Raw genomic sequence first — 16,418 nt, 5'->3', positions numbered from 1 at the left:
TTCATGCTGCTTGGAATGAAAACAGTCAAATACTTGGTATTAGCCACCTTTGTGCAATGCCTGAATTGGCTGTTCCATGCAGTGCACGTCAAGTCTCTCTGCAGCCCGACACACCAGCAATGAAACACCACTTAATGTGCCACCATAAAAGTGGCAGGAGCCCACAGCTCCTGCTGTGACTGCCTCTAGGAGAGAGGCAATGGCAGCTTTTCTGGAAGAAAACAAAGGGGAAACTCCACCCTGCAAACCTGTTTGTGGGAAAGGAGGAGACAGGGAAAACCACAGGCTGAGGACCAAAGGGCTCCCAGCATGGGCACGTGCTGCTGGGTTGCAGCCTTTCACCTTTACATCCAGACTCTTTGAGAACCTTTATGCCATAGTGCCTGGGGTGACAGCCACTTCAGGCTTTAACAAAAACAGGCTTTGCTTGTTTAAGTTGCCTTCAGTTTAGGAGCTGTGGCAAAAAAAGATTATAGTGTCTTGTAAACATCCTCCACAATCCCTTCAGCATGACCCTCCAGAAATGATTCCCAGAGAGGCAGAGTCCATCTTGGATTAGGCACTTCTTTGAGCAGAACCACAGGCTCCCACCTTGATCTTCTCCCTGTTTTCTTCTCTCTTGAGCTCCAGAAGCTGCTAAGAAAAAGCAGTTCCTGTACCCGGGGAGCACAGCTTCATACTCCCCATGGTATGGACTTTATGCCATGACCTGGCTGAAATAAGTTGGGAGTCCTTCCTCCTCCCTTGCATTTCCAAAGTGACCCAGCCTCCTCCAGTTCCTTCTCTTCCTCACTTCATAACAAACAACATGAAAGCAGATCCTTTTTCAAGTATGTAGACATCATGTCAGAAATAAATAGAGAGCAGAAAACATCACCAATACTCGCATGACCACTATGCCAACTGCAGGGTGGAACAAGCAGTTTTCTCCAGGATGCTCAAATACAGATTTCCTTGAGTTTCTAGAGAATACCACACAATCCTGAAAATCTGTAGGCAAATTTTTGCAGTTTGAGTATAACTCTCCTCCCTTACGTGGGCCTTTGTAGTATCACATCCTGCTCCTTGAAAGAAGGAGCTCTCCCTAGCATTAGTTTGTAAGCAGGGAAACTGTGACTGCCACTGAAAACTGCTCCTCTGTACAAGTGTCTGGTAGTTAAATGGTGGTTTTATCTGTACTTTTTTTCTTTTTTGAGTTCCGCTCAGGAAACCAAAGTTTGGAAAGAATGAAGAGTGCAAGCACAGGACAAGCATCAAATTGTATCTGAGTCTGTGCCATGAAGATGCAGTGGTGAGACGACAACAGTCTCCAGTCTTGCCTTCATATCTGTGGGGTTCTTCTGCTGAAAAACTGGGATCTTTGTTACTCAATTCTTTTTCCCCTCCCTTCTCCCACAAGAGGTTCACAAAATTACAACTGTTTAAAGGCTTAATAGTCAGGACTGGCAAAGTTGAGATTTGATTAGTAAACCAGAGCAGAGCAGCTTAAGAAATTACTAGTGACATTAATGCAATCAGGCATCATTCCCGATGGCATTTTTCCTTTCAGAAGCTGGCAGCTGAGCAGGTTGTTCGAGAACTGTTGATAACATCATTACTTGTGTTTTCAGTGCAAAGGTTGATACTTGCTCTGTTGGAGGAAAAACCCCACAACCAAACAGTACAGATCCAGAAAACCATTATTAAAAAAGGGGGGGAGAAGGGAAGGAGGGGATAACACAAGGTTTTAACAGCCATGTAGGCATGTAGATAAACATTAGGAGCAGCCAGGTCACTCTGTCAAGGAAACATATTCAATAGTAAGGCATACTCGTACATGGGGGGGGCTGTTTCCCACAGAAAGAAGAGAAGAAGAAAAGAGAGGAGGCCATAAAAATAAAGTCAACATCTCCACAGAGTAAATGAGGTTCTGTATCTGCACAGCAGAGATAAAGCTGCTTTCTGTCTCCCAGCCTTTCAGCATCAGGCCTGTTTAGAGTCTAAGACCTCTAAGACAATGACCACCTCTCACTAAAAGTGAATGTTACCCCTGCTATGCTAGGACCCGCAGCTCAGCTGCAGTCTCTAAACAGTACAACTAAGAAAGGATCATCTTCAGATCATTCCTGTCTTCACATTTGATTTGAGACTCAAAAGGCATTATGAAACAGGGGTTGATCAGGCTTTGAAAAATGGAGTGGACTCACACTGTTTTAGATAGTATGATAAGACCTCTACTCTTGGAGAGTCATAAAACAAAGCTTAAAAAAGGGGAAACAATCCCTTTCATTAGCAGTACTGTGAATAACTGTAAGGATGAAGATGAAACTAACTGGTTTGTTGGTAGAAGTAGAGTAGAACAAACAACTGTAAAAGCAGCAGCACAAGCCCATTACTAGAACTTTTTTACTTAAAGGAATGACTTAAAGTTCTTAAAATCAACAAAATTCAAATAATGTGTCTTGCCAGGTCTGACCCCAACTCATTTAGCGCTCCAAATAAGCGTCAGATCAAGCTGCAGTCAACAAAAGCCGTCCCACACCACACTCTTGACCTAGCTTCTGAGCATGCTCAACGGGAAATACGAACTATTCCAGCATATTTTTTTGGGGCAGCCGGGCAAACCCTGCCAGCTGATAGCCCTACACTCCCTCTGCAAAGCAAGGGGACAGACACCCACACCCCCGCACTAATTGCTAGGTGGGGGTTCCCCAGTCTCCTGCAGTCATCTTGGCAAAAAGTCTCTTCCCTGAAGCAGTGTGGGATCACGCTGCCTTCACACGATGGACAAAGTGCCTCTGTGGCAGTAAGGGAGCTTTTCTTACTGCTGCTTGTGCTGCTGACTGATTTGGAGACCTTGGTGGTTTTGGCCTTGGGTTTACAAAGGCCTGGGCAGAGCAAAGGTCCAATCCATCTGCACTGTGAAGGAGTTTCAAGCTAAAACTCTCAAGAAGCCAGGGAAGCAGTGTAGAATAAAGGACTCTCTCCCCTCGGTGATATGCTTCTAAGATAGCTCTAGACAGCAGAGAGCTTCAAAGGAGAAACAGTTCCCTGGTGCATATATTTAGCTTTCAACTATAAGTAATGGTCTTACATCTTACCTACATACCATTTGGAAGGCGACCCAAAATTTCATTCTGCTCTAACTGAAATTAAATGCTTGCAAATCCAATTTAATTGGCTAGCACAACTATAAATGCCTAGGGCAGCGCTTGAACCAGATATTTGTTCCAGGGCTGAACCCTGCAGTTAGATCCAAACATCTACTGAGCAGCCAGGCCAACACGTACAAAAGTGCTCATTAATTATCCCGAGTTAGCTGCAAGTCCTCTCATGTGAGTCAAAGCTGGACCATCAACTCTAGACTGGAAAAATCCCTGAAAATTTCACAAGCCATTTTAGCCAAAAGTCAAAGTTGTTTAGCCAGATCTGATTTCTATTGTGATGGACACTAGCTTGGGCATTTTGCTTAAGCTTGCGCTAATCTATATTTCATGAGAAATAGGCTTTCTTTGCACAGTTATACATAACAAATTTGGATCAGTCAATTCTGCTCCAGTTGCTTTAAAAGAAGGCCACAAAATGACATAAAATGAAACAGTATTTTTAGCAGTTTCAGCCTTAAACTGTTGTCAGAGTGCAGACAGCTTCTTTGACATCAAGCAGTTCACTGGTGGATTTCTTCTTGATGTGTATTTTGGTGTTCACCTTATGGCTGAAAGCATCTCTCAGACTTAACAATGCGAGCTGAACGCAGGTCTCAGGAAATATCCTACTATGCAGCTCAAATGTAGCTTTCTAAATATCTGTCTCACGGGACTTAGAATATCCCTTCAACTTTAAAATTCAAATCTCTTGGGACTTCCTCTAGTACACAAGCATTTTCAGAGATATATTCCCTTCAATTTAATATCCTAATTCCTATTTCTGTCATATATTTTCTCAAGAGACACAAGAATTAGATATACACACACAAAAATACATACACATATTAATAAAAACTCCTCTTTCTTTTGGATGATTCATATCAAGGAAGGGCACTCTAGCAGAACACTTCACATCTGTCAGCGACACTACTTTTCAGTACCTGACTGCACTTTTGATTCGACTTTTTCACTACCTCTCCTGACTGTGCTTTTCAGAAGAATTCAACTGACCTGTCAAGTCACAGGGAATTTTTTTGTTGATGGACCGCAACCTTCAACAACCTTCTTGCGTGCATGCTCCGAATTACAAAAGCATCAAAACTCTCAAAACTGAGTAAGAAGCAAGGTAGCAATGACACCTTTGGGACTTAAAGGAAAAGTAATGAATCTAGGCACAGATCAGAGATGAGCTACTGTCAGAAAACAGCAGCTCTTACCCCTGGTTGTTAAGGTTAATTTTAATTCTCTCCTCCTACTTTATTAAAAATTGCAAGACTTTTAATAGTGATTTTATAGCTGTGTTTAAAACTGTTCAATTAACTGCAGGGATGAACAGAAGAGAGCCTGCTTGATCTGCTCCCACAGGGCTTCCCCTCCATTTTGCTAGATCTTCTGATGCCAATGACAAATGCTTTCATTGTTCTCGCATGAGTCTTTTCAAGCAGATTGACTCTGCTGACCACCGTGCAGCAAGGCACTAGTTTGTAATGCCTTGCTTACACTGCTGATGTCTCCTAGAGAATTTATGTCTGCAGTAACTCTGCTGAGTCACTGTTTTTAATGGGGAAATGAGAGTTCAAGAACATTTAAGTTTTGCCTTCAGGGTATCCAACAGACGTTGCTGTCAGTGCATCTCAGGAGGCACTGGGGTCTTCCTCTTTGCTCATAGGTATTAGATAATTTTTTTCTTTTTGCCCATTCTTAAAGGAAAGAAGAAAAAGAAATGCAGCTCTTTAAAATTTGCAGGGAGTTATTTTAGGAAGTGTGAGAAACTATTAATCATTTGCGATACAGGGAGACCCAGAGGTCAGTGCAGGAGCTATTGTGTGTAAAGGAAGAGACTGTCTCAGCCTGTGAGTAACAACAGACTGAAGAACAACTCAAAGTGAAGGGGAAAGAACCTTGCTATTTCCATTTCAAAGAAGAGAAAATTAAGGCAACCTATCCAAAGTCACGCTTTTGTGGAAAAGTCAAGGCTTGAGCAGACCACTGAGTTCCAAGTCTATTGCAAACTAACCCAAACCTCAGAGGCATTAGAAAGAAAAAGTCAAACTATTATTCTGGTTTTTGTCACCTAGTCAGCCCTCTTCCAGTGTTGTGCGAAGTATTTGGTGCTTTGTGTATCCTCATTTTGGGGAAGTCAGTTAATTTGGTCTATTCCTCATCTCTTTTAAAAAATGTAGGCCGTGGCTTGATGTAACTTCTAGGTATTGATCTTTCCTGCACTAACATGCTTCCCCTTTCCTCAGTCTATGCATGCATCTATACAGCAAGAGTGACACATTTATATAACTAATCACAACACACCACGTTCCTTTAATGTCACATAATGAACAAGCTTTGGTATCTTTAATCTTTTTATGCAGTCAAATCATCACTAACAGCAACTGAATAACTGCAAATCAAGATAATTTCAATGCTAGATAATACTAAGGCTCGGACACTTTGGTGACCAAGAAGTTGTTTGACTCATCAGGATTGTTACCTTTACAGCCCAGATTGATTGATCCAAAGGATGAAAAAGTTTAAAACAGAAGCCGTCCTTTTTGGAAGGTCTCTCAATCAGCTCACAAGAATGGAGCAAGATTGTCCCAACCCACTGTCCAATCTTTGGCGTCTTATAAATCAGCAGCACTCCTGGTTTCAGAACACACCACAGCTTGGTCCAACTTTTCAGAGTCCCACGAATCTGGAGGGAAGCAGGGAGAGAACAAAAAGTTGCATTTATGTTGCTCCTTAAAATAAAACCAGCAGTATTTATACTGTATTTCCAGTATGTATTTCTCCCAAGGACACACTACGATGCGCTTCCTTAGGAAAATACACTGCATTATTATGAACAGGGATTATTATTAGGTATCTCATAGCAAAACCCCAGAGCTTGTAAATCTGGCCATCAGCATCTAGTCTTCACATTACTCATTACAATTATTCATATTACTTCATTTTATTACTGGCTTAGTGTTAGCAGCTTGCTTAACTTTTTAGGCAACCAGCACTGCTGGCCCATATGAGAGTGATTTGTTAATAATCATGGAGGACACACCAATTAGAACATTGCATAGAAAAATGTTATAACTAGTCTAATTTGACTTACAAGTCATTTTAATAGTGTTCCACAGAACAGAGCTAGAAATGGGCTTTGTCAAATACCCCATTTTTAAAAGCACCTTCTCCAGCTGGTTTATTTCTCTGTCAAGCTCAATGCACGCTTTCTCTTGTACAGAAGACATTAAATCTGGTAACATGTATTAAAGATAACAGCTTTAAGAATGGGGAAGTTTCTCAGTCAGGTTAGATTTTGCTTAAGGTCTTCTTGTCTTCAATGTACATAAGCCAAACTTCAAATCTTGTGGCAGTGTTCTGGTTTTGTGGCCCAGCATTATTTGTTGCTGAACCAGAAATTTCCAGCCACAGCAAACATGCAACAGGTATTTTGTATTTTTAAAAATCTCAGTATTTATCTATCATCAACACGAAACACTATGAAAACATTTTGTTGCCAATCTAATTTCTCAAATAAACCATATGCTTCTCACTTTTCTGGCCTCTAATACAGATCATAGAACAATGTTGGAGGTTTTTCACAGTGGTCAAATGCGATTGTATTGTTTAACGAAATCCCTAAGTTACTTTTAAAGAGAGTTCTGCGTTTGGTGATGTTTGGCAATTAAGTTTGGCCATTATAAAAGGGACAAACAGTTCACTGTTATTCACTATTTAGTTGAGAAGACCAAATGGCCCCAAATGAGGAGAAAAACAGTGCTCAAAGGTAACATCTCTCAATGTCAATCCAAATGTATTTTGCCACACACAAAGTTTCAGGACTTCAGTGAGAAGCTGTCAGTAGTTGAGCCTTTGCACAAGGAGAAATTACAGTTGTCATCAGGTCCAATATGTTTTGTTCTGTGCTGTGACAACATAAAATCCGACTGTCAATAGAACAAGCTGTGTCTGTCTATTTGCAGGCTGTTACTCTGTCTATTCCCCCTTCAGTACAAAACCACATCTATGGGAAGAGGCCAGCAGACTCTTTCAGAGAGGAAGAAAAAAAGAAACCTCATCACTTCCTTTTGTACTATGCCTTTTATACTACTTTTTGAGACCTTGTTGTTAAGGACAGGGAATAGATGGACTGAGTGAGGTTAAGATGGAACGCAAATATTCCCCATAACTCCACTTTCATAGCAGTTATTTAAGAATGGCTTTACAGCAACTTCAACTCAGAATTATTCCTTCACTCAAAAAAGTGTCGGTGCGTATGTCTCAGACACATCAACTGCTTCTCATTTTTTCCTACAGCCTCAGCAGCAATGGTCTGTATTAAATACCTTCAGCCAGTCTGCTGTGATCACTACACTGGGATCCTTTAGAGCACTGAAGAGTTGCTTGGTAGCTCTTTTCTTCTCCTGTCTGTAATTTTTTTTTTGTACCTGGTTGAGAAAACAGAAAACATAGCAGCTGTAATCATGGCCTCTTTTGGGGAGGAAAGAACATAATGCATTAAGGACAGCTATGTATAGCACAGCTAGAACTTGACCCAGCACAGGTTCCCCAGAAATGAGCACAAGGAAGAACAAAACCATAACACGATAGCAGGCATTTTCTTTGCTCCTGAAGTTCCATTAGACATAAACTAATTTGGCTTTTCTTTAGGGGGAATGGAAAGAGGCTGAATACTCAGTCCTCCCCAACCCTCAAATTAAAGAGCTTAAATCTGATTTCATCTAAACCAAGTTAGTTATAATTGTGGTTTGGTAGACAAGCAAGCGTTCAAGCAATAATTTGCTCAGATTACCTAGGCATACCCTTCCTAACAAGACCAATGAAGGATTACAATCCTCTTGAGGTACCTAAGGGCTCTGGAACATACGAACAGAGTGAAATAATTACATCAATTTGTTCTGTTTGCAGTATATAATCTAATCGTGTATATAAAGCCTGTAAATATCCTTGGCCTATAATGACTCCTAGAAGAGTCAGAGGTTTCTCCGGGTCTTGGGAAATGACTCAATGTAGTTCCCAATGGTTTGTTTGGAAGGTACTACTTGTTTTGTAAAAGAAAAAGTCAGCTGATGCTGACTTGGCTGCTTTGCACATACCTTCAGTGTTTCCTTCTTCGTGAATTTGGCTGTGGGAGACACACACTCTTTGTCAGATCCATTGCAAAGCTTATATTCGATCTAAAAAAAAAGGAGGAGAGAGGAAATAGGAATGTGTTAACACGAAGATGTTCAAGTTATGCTGTAATGAGGAGTCATTTATATCTTCCAGGAATCCATGAAAGAGCAGATTGTAGACTTCAGCAGCAGAACACTAGGCAGGTGCAGAAAATGTGTATTTGCAGTGCAGTCCAAACTTTCTTTTTACACTCAGAGTTAGTTAGAAAATTCCCCACCAAATCTTCTTCATATTTCTCCCATGCAGACATTAATCTTGGTAAAATAAAAAAAAAAAAACCAACCCCAACCCCCCTATTCTTATTCCTAACTTTGAAAACTGCCCATCTCTCTTCAGATCTGAAAGCATTTCAATTACTGGAATAAAAATTATGGGGAAGCTGTTACAGATCTTTCCAAACTAAATTTGATACTGGCAATGACCATTGCCCTAGCTGAAACGTCCAGAAACATGACTGAGCAAGAAATTACCTAATCATGTTACAGATAATACAGGAAATAATCATCATCTTGGCCTTGCGAAGTGAGGCACAAAATATACAGTCACTTCAAATCATGTCTGATAGTGTCAGTGCTGTTTAAATTCATTTTCAGAGGCTGCAGACTGATCTCATGATTGTGCTGATGGACTGAAAAAATGCTTTACTTTTGTTAGACATGGTCACAGTATTACTGTTCCCAAAATAATGCATGCTTAGAGAGTATAGCTCTCTGGAGCCCAACTCACAACAAGGACCCCTACTTGGATAGGTACTGTCAGCAAATTGTCCAAAACCTAGGGAAGGTTATAGTGGCATGAGGATTATGGTACAGTCTGGACCCCGCTACTTTTTATGTGACCTGGGGGAAGTTACTTTCTCTCCCTGTATCTCTTTACCTCCCAACCTTTCACGTGCCTGATGCATTCAGACTGTGATCTTTCAGGGTCAGGCACTGTCTCTGCTACTTATGCATGACAGTTTTATAAAAAAGCTCAGCCCTTGGCCACCTTGATTTAAGGAGTATGACACAAAAATGAGCTGTACTAAGGGAAAAATGTATCAAATATAGTTCCCATTTATAAATTCACTGCTGTGATGTGAAACAAAGCCACTGGGCTCCCAGACTCTCTCTCCTTTATGTCATGAGTTGATGTAATCATTTTACAGCGCCTTCAGTTTTGAGACCCACTTTCTTTTTCCCTCCCAGTGACACAGAAACCTCTCTGGCTGCTTTAGCCACAAACTATGCTGAATGTTAGTGTGAGCTGAGCAGGGAAATATTTAACGACAGCTGGATCAGTCCTTTTAACACGACTTAGATAAAAACATGCAAATGCATGACTGGATCGCAGCAAACAGGCCATCAGCTATGCTTTGGGGACTGTGGCAGGAGCAAAAATGGGAGATAAGGGTGCATGCTCAGCTGAGCAAAACTCTTTGTGGATGATGCACTAGTAGAGATTAGGGGCAGAAGGTGCAATCTGCAACAGAGCCAGGGTCACTGTAGAACCTATTACTTGTTCTCACATACCCTTTCACTAAAAACAGAACTAGATGTGATACTTAAGAATAGAGAAATGAAAACTCTGTGATGGTGCATAAAAAGCAGTGAAGTCCCTGATCTGACTGTCCAGTTTGCAAGTCAACGGGGCATTGGATCCACTCAAAGAAAATGCCAGCTCTTGGACTCCTGCAAACTATTAAATATTTGTCATTTTTGTTTTAATAGAAGGTTAGGCCTGCCTCCTCTACCTGCAATGCAGTCTCTGATGGGTATTTTGTATTTCTGCACATGGGACTTCACTGTAAAAACACAAGCAGTGGGGACCGCTGCACAGATAGGACAGCTGGGCAGAGAATTACGCCCACAGGGTCTTTGTCACATTTCAAAGGGCAGTGGTAGACATTTGGGAGATGTGCTATAAGCTTTTCTTTATGAGGAAATATTTCTAAGTGCTTAAATGCCTCTGAGCAAGAATCCTTCAGAATTATTAGGAGATTATGCTTTCATGATTTGAGACGCGTGTCCTCTGAAACTGGTCAGAATAATTCTTTGCCTTTCTCCCAATTAGCAGGGAGAATGTCCTGTCCTTGAGATACAACTATGAGCCAACTGTTTATTGGTAATTTCACTCCCTCCAGCCCAAGAGATCAGACACAGAGAGAAACAGAGTGTACTATTCCTCATTAGCCACTGTGAGAAGCAGAAAGAGCACAGATGTCCCTGAGATTCTAGGAAATCCTGCTCAGGTGTCTGCAAAGCATCAGGATATAATGAATGCTATTTAACTAATTAAAACAAGGTACAGTCACTTGTTGTCTAGACAATGACATCTCAGCACTTCTATAAAGAATAAAATTTTGGTCCCTAAGCCCACTTGGCTCAAGGAAACTTACTTGAAGATGAATTCAGAAAGGCTTCCAACAACCGCTGCAAACCATGCAAACCTGAGCCCTAAACCCACTGCTCACGGGGAACCGGCATTAACATAGACAGAGGCACTTTTACTGCTCTACCAGCCACACCTGCCTCCTCCTTGGAGTCTCTCTGGCTCATGCTAAAAATGGAGTTAAACAACCACAAGGCTTCAAAACTGGGACATTTACACAGAGACACATTGATTCTGCCTCTTCAGGAGAGCTGACTCGTAGCTTCATGACCAAGGATACTGACACCAGCACGTTATAAAGCCACAGCCCACAACAGTGGGTGAAGGGATAATCTCCTACACCACCACAGCCTTTAGGAGCTCAGTAAATACAGTGGAACTTGTCTGAAATCATTACAAACTGGTCTTTCACTCAGTCAAAGCAGCTGGATCAACAGCCTTGGAGGCTGCTGTGGTGGGCTCCTGAACCACCGTGCTGCTTCCTTCAGGCACTGCCTCCCCCATGCCCAAGCTATGTCCAGACATGCTGCATTTGCTAACCTCGCCTGTAAAGTGAAACATGGCCACAGGGATGAAGCACACTAAGACAGGCTTAAGAAAGGATGAGAAAGAAGCAGTAGCAAAGTCCCTCACTGCCTGCGTAAGAAGTTCTAGGCATGGGAAAATAAGCATCTGTGCTGCCATGTCCCAAAAACTGTGATGCACTTGTTGTGTGATGAATAGTGCAGCTCCCCAAGATGGTTGTAAAATGACCAAGCTTTATGAAGAGAGAAAACTTTACTAAAACCAAGCCATGGTTTTAACTAGGAGCCATAGACAAGCTTTCAGGTGTGCCTGACCTGGGACTTCTCTTTTTGGAAACTTGACACTGTTCCCCAGTTACTTTTTTAACGAGGCAAACTGCTTCTCCCTGCTGACTTTGCTTCATGTTATACTTATGAGGATGCATCACCACAGATCCAAAATAACAGTTTGCTTGCAGGTTGATCTCCAGGTCTACAGGGTGAAAAGCATTGTATTTCTGGGTTTAAAGTTCCTGCCTTTTCACAGGAAAGGTGGGATCTAAGGCCCCAGGACTGCATCCCATAGGCCCCCACACTACTGACAGCAACGTACAGTTCCTCCAGGTTTGGAGGACTTGAAGTAGTATGATTTCATGTTTTTACATGAATCTGTCGCAATACTTTTGATTTTACATCGTGGCATATATTAGATTCAGTAAATCTGGGCCATCAGCTCTAAAGATCCCTAAGACACAGCAGGGTCTTACATTGCTAAAACACATCAAGAGCATTTAATGACATCCTTCCTGCCTTTCTCAGTCTGGCAGAAAACTAAGAGAAGACATTTGTTGTCACAGCAAATCTTTCATGGACTCTGGGATAACGCTTGTGCAGGATATCGGAATTTGGCCCCCTCTCTCTGCAGCAACGTGTAAACAATATTAACCAGAGATGAGACCTTATACAATGAGAGGGTAGGGAATTGGTGTTAAAATTAAAAATAACACTGGAATATTCTCATAAGAAGGCAATATGTATGTTTTCCATATACTGATTCTCACAACTATAAGGAGGGAAGACTGTTCATTTGCCAGAAACTTTACCAGGGCATGCAGCAGCACTTGCAGGCTCTTGTCCCTCTTTAGTTCTCTAACCAGATCTGTCCTTTCCAGGACTGAGTGATGACCTTGCCGGCTGACAACGGGCTGTACTGTACTCGGAGACATACTTCTTATCCCTGTTAAGTTTCTGTTCCCTTTCATCTCAGTCATGTAGCTCCAGAGATCCACTGCTGATTGTTAGCAGTTAGCACAATACCCTTACACTTCTGCCAGGCTTTGCAAGAGAGCGTAGCGTCCTCACAATAGTGCTATTCTGATCCAGTGTCTTTTTGGTGACTTCATTTCCAAGAGAAACCAAACCATTTCACAGAAACACAGACTGTGATTGACTCTGGTGTGGGAGATGCCAGCCCATCAGCATGCCATGCCTTGGATAATAGCAAGAGGAATATCCTGTTGTCTACCACAAGCAATCCTCGCTGCATGGGATGGACACAAAAAATGTGTCATGAGGGACAAATAGATAGAATTATTCCAGTCAGAAACATTTAAATAAAGTAATTCTCAAGCTGTGGTCTGCATGTTAAAAAGAGTGACAGCTTACAAGTCAGTCTTTTTTTCTTCTTTGCATCCAAGTGAGGGAAAGATGAAATCAGATGGGAATTTGAAGGCAGAACAAAAGCAGCCGGGGTCATAAGTTATGTTTCACAAAAGCAAAAACAGTCATCACATGGGAGACACATCCTTGCTCACATGTAATTTCTCCATATCTTTTCCACGTATAATTGCTACAGATCTGTATCACTGCAGAAATAAAAGAAATGAAACAAATGTTCCTGAGTAGTACAAACACTACGGAAAAGCCAGGTTTAACATTAGAAGTGAAGGCCTCCTTGTTACTGATGTGAATATTCATAGATATCTTAACTATATTTAAATAATTTTGTTTTCAATTTACTATAAACAATTTTTTTAAAACTTTTTTATTTTATTGTGTACTAACAGCTCATCCAAAGCACAGTAGAGACAGTGAAATGATTCTTACTGACAAACAAGCTTTGCATTAGAAACGATTACCCTTCAATTAATATGCTGCTTTACAGCAAGTCCAATAATTTTCATCTCAAACTTTATAGTTTTCAAAAAAACCCCAAACTCTTATTTCAACAACGTTACAAAGACACAGCAACTGTGTTTACAACACTGAAATAGCACAATGATTAGCACAAACTGAAAAGCCTGTACAGACAAATAGCTGACATGACAGCAATATCTGGGGAAAACATTGCCGAAATTCAGCTACCCAAGCAGCTCCAAATACCAAGTTATACTTCTGTTTAGTGGAACGTTTGCTCCGTTGCATCAGATTATAGTAATTAATAAAAAAGTCACAGACCTCATGGGATTGCTAAATGATCATTTAAGCGTGCCTTTCATGGGGAGAATGTTCTGCAAGTTTAGAATATTTAAAGAACGTTTTAGGCAAGATGGGAAGTTGCACACTGAGAAAGATGCTGTTTCATGTGTCTGATAAAGTTGCAGTACTAAGCAGAAATCTGAAGCAAAGCTTTGCTTTCCCCTCTAGCTGCAGGTACAACTTTTGTTCCTAAGCTGAGTTTAAATAAACCAAGAAAGTAAGTAATGAAAAACAACTGGACTTTCAGCTTAAAATATGCTTTGCTAAATTGTTTAATAAATCATTTCAATTTTAGCACCTCCATTTACACTCATCTCCCCCACCAAAACACTAGAGTAAGGAATTACGACCACCAGTGACCCGAGGTGACACGACAGGATTGCTGTGGCTCACCCAACTTTGAGACTTCATTTCTGTAAGCGAACAGTTACTACTGCCCATGTCCCGCTCTGTGAGGCACCTGGGAGCTTCAGGGCTTGTATGCACCTACATAAATTAGGGATGCTCCATGTTTCCTGTCTCTCAGTGCAAACTCCCACCCCTCTTCTACAGGATTTTCCCAAGATATTCCAGACTACATCTCTGCTCACTTGAAATCAGCTGCAAAACCCTCTGTGGACAACAGTGAATACCCTAAAATGTTGCACATGGAATTGAAGAAGCAATGTGTTCATGGGCCAGGGCACAGCAACTGAGTGTTAAGTCTTGATAGAGACAACCAGCTCCAAAATAATCACATCCACGACATCAGCAGCACAAAGTACAGTAATGTAAAGCCAGCAAGGGTCCAGTTAACCTGGAAGGGCCAGGTTCTCCTAGAAAGCTGTGCTTAGCACACACTGGGGACACTTCACTCCTGAGCCTCTCCAAGCCGATTCCTGCAATGTCTGGATCTCTCTGACAACTGATTTCTGGGTTTGCTGGCTAAGGGAGAGCAGAGGGAAATGTACCTTTGTAGGCTGCTAGAGTTGTGAATGATCTTTTATGATAGTCCCAAATGTAACTGTGGTTGGAATTAACTCAGAGGTTTAGAGCACGATTCATGGATCTAGAAGGATGAGCTTAAGAGAGCATGGGAGTTGTAGCTGGAATCTCGAGTGATCGTACGAGCTGTTTTGAACTACTTCGCAGCTAAACTGAATTCCTAGCAGCCACTTAGATTCATAGAATACAAATTACACAATAATGACTTGAACAATTCAGGCATGTGGAAAACCTCATTCATGATGAACAAAGCAATCTAAGCTTTGCCCTCCCATACGTCATAGAGCTGTGCATGCAACAGCCACACTCCGACAATATGATAATTTTAGACTTCATTGTGACATTAGTGGGGGAATGAAAAAAGGGAAGTACCGCTGAGTGCCAGCTTCAAGATTTTTCTGACTATTCCTTAAAATACACTTTAATTATTTGTGGGCTCTGCATGCATATCAAGGTACCCCAGCTGCTCTCCAGACAGTATAATAAATAGGTAAGCATAGGAAGGGAAGAAAGAGAAAATGCAACACTGCACACTGCAATAGAAGGTGCCTTAAAGGACACTAACAGTGCTAAGGAGACACAAAATGAGAGAAAGGTATCTCCTGTCACTACCAGGCACGTGCTAACTCTACTAGGTGGCTGCAGAGGTGAGCCTGAGGCTTAGAGACAGTTCTGTGATACTTCCACACCTGTGAGCATTGGTCCCATAAACCAATGCTAAAGGCTCAAAAAAAAAAAAAAAAAAAAGAAAAACAAATATGAAAAACATGGTCACCTACCAGATTAGGAGGCCTGTTGCTAAGGCAACCATATCTTGCAAGTGCTAGCTGAACTTCCCCATCGTTTTTAACCCGAAAAGGAGCAAAAAAAAAAAAAAAAAAAAAAAGAGAAACTAATATGAGAAACTATCTGAAATAAATAAGCTAATCTTTTTTTATCCTTGAAGGAGGAGATGAAAGAGACTCCACTTGAAAAATTAAATAGGAGAAAACACGCTGCAGAAAAGTTGGCAACGTAGTACGTAGCTGAACTGTGCCTTGAATTTGTTTTAATAAAATTTGGGATGAGAAGCCATGCCTGAAATCAGAAGCACATACTGCTAAAAACTGCACAATCACACTGAAAGCAAATGTTCCAGCATCAAATATCTTACTGTCTGTACAGACAGGACAATCGGGATGTGTTCACACCTCAGACATAGACTAGCACTCCATCTACGAGCTCAAGCACAGGGTAGTGTGGTTGCAATTAAACGGCTTCACAGCTCACAAGTTCACAGATGTTTATAGAGTTTTGATGGGACATCCTGCTCAGTGCCAGCTAACCTGGGCAACCTGCAGCCTGCTCCATCATGCAGTGTGGATATGGCCCGCATGAACAAAATGTAGAACCGTTTCCACCTCACTGATGAAGATGTGAAACAGAAATGCAATTAATCTGCCTGCGGAAATGCAGGGACTCCAAGTCAGAGCTCAGAATTCCAGGTCCCCTAAGCCCCAGTCCAGGGACCGAATCACTCGACTGGCTTTGCTTTCCTCTCATTATCGGGTGAAAAGAGTCAACGTGGTGTGGTACATAAAAATAGCGCTGCTGAAGGAACACTGATTTCCAACAAGGTTTGTTATATCCACTGTGCCAAAAGAAGGGTTAAGTATTCATGGCATGGATCTGTTACCTAGAACATTTACTCTTGAATCCATTAATTAAACCTGCACACCCTACAGTTTGATTTCTAAAAATTATTTCCCCCTGCTATCAGGAATGTAAACATGACCCA

At 41.5% G+C, this 16,418-nt stretch overlaps 1 protein-coding gene across 2 annotated transcripts in view; it reads right to left on the bottom strand.

Moving 5' to 3' along the window:
* OSBPL5 (oxysterol binding protein like 5) overlaps positions 1 to 16,418 on the bottom strand; it is a 63,881-nt gene that overhangs the window by 39,061 nt on the left and 8,402 nt on the right. The window contains exons 4-6 of one of the 2 annotated variants that reach the window (XM_009635447.2): positions 8,228 to 8,308; positions 7,457 to 7,558; positions 5,611 to 5,814 (exon numbers count right to left, since the gene is read on the bottom strand). In XM_009635447.2, coding sequence (XP_009633742.1) covers positions 5,611 to 5,814; positions 7,457 to 7,558; positions 8,228 to 8,308 — 387 coding nt within the window. The remainder of the gene's footprint in view (positions 1 to 5,610; positions 5,815 to 7,456; positions 7,559 to 8,227; positions 8,309 to 16,418) is intronic. The other variant, XM_035890984.1, reaches the window with a different exon arrangement.

This window comes from Egretta garzetta, unplaced genomic scaffold, assembly GCF_000687185.1.
Source record: "Egretta garzetta isolate BGI_Z169 unplaced genomic scaffold, ASM68718v1 scaffold133, whole genome shotgun sequence".
NCBI lineage: Eukaryota > Metazoa > Chordata > Aves > Pelecaniformes > Ardeidae > Egretta > Egretta garzetta.
The sequence above is the reverse complement of the archived record's forward strand: the minus strand, read 5'-3'. Positions and strand labels throughout refer to the sequence as shown.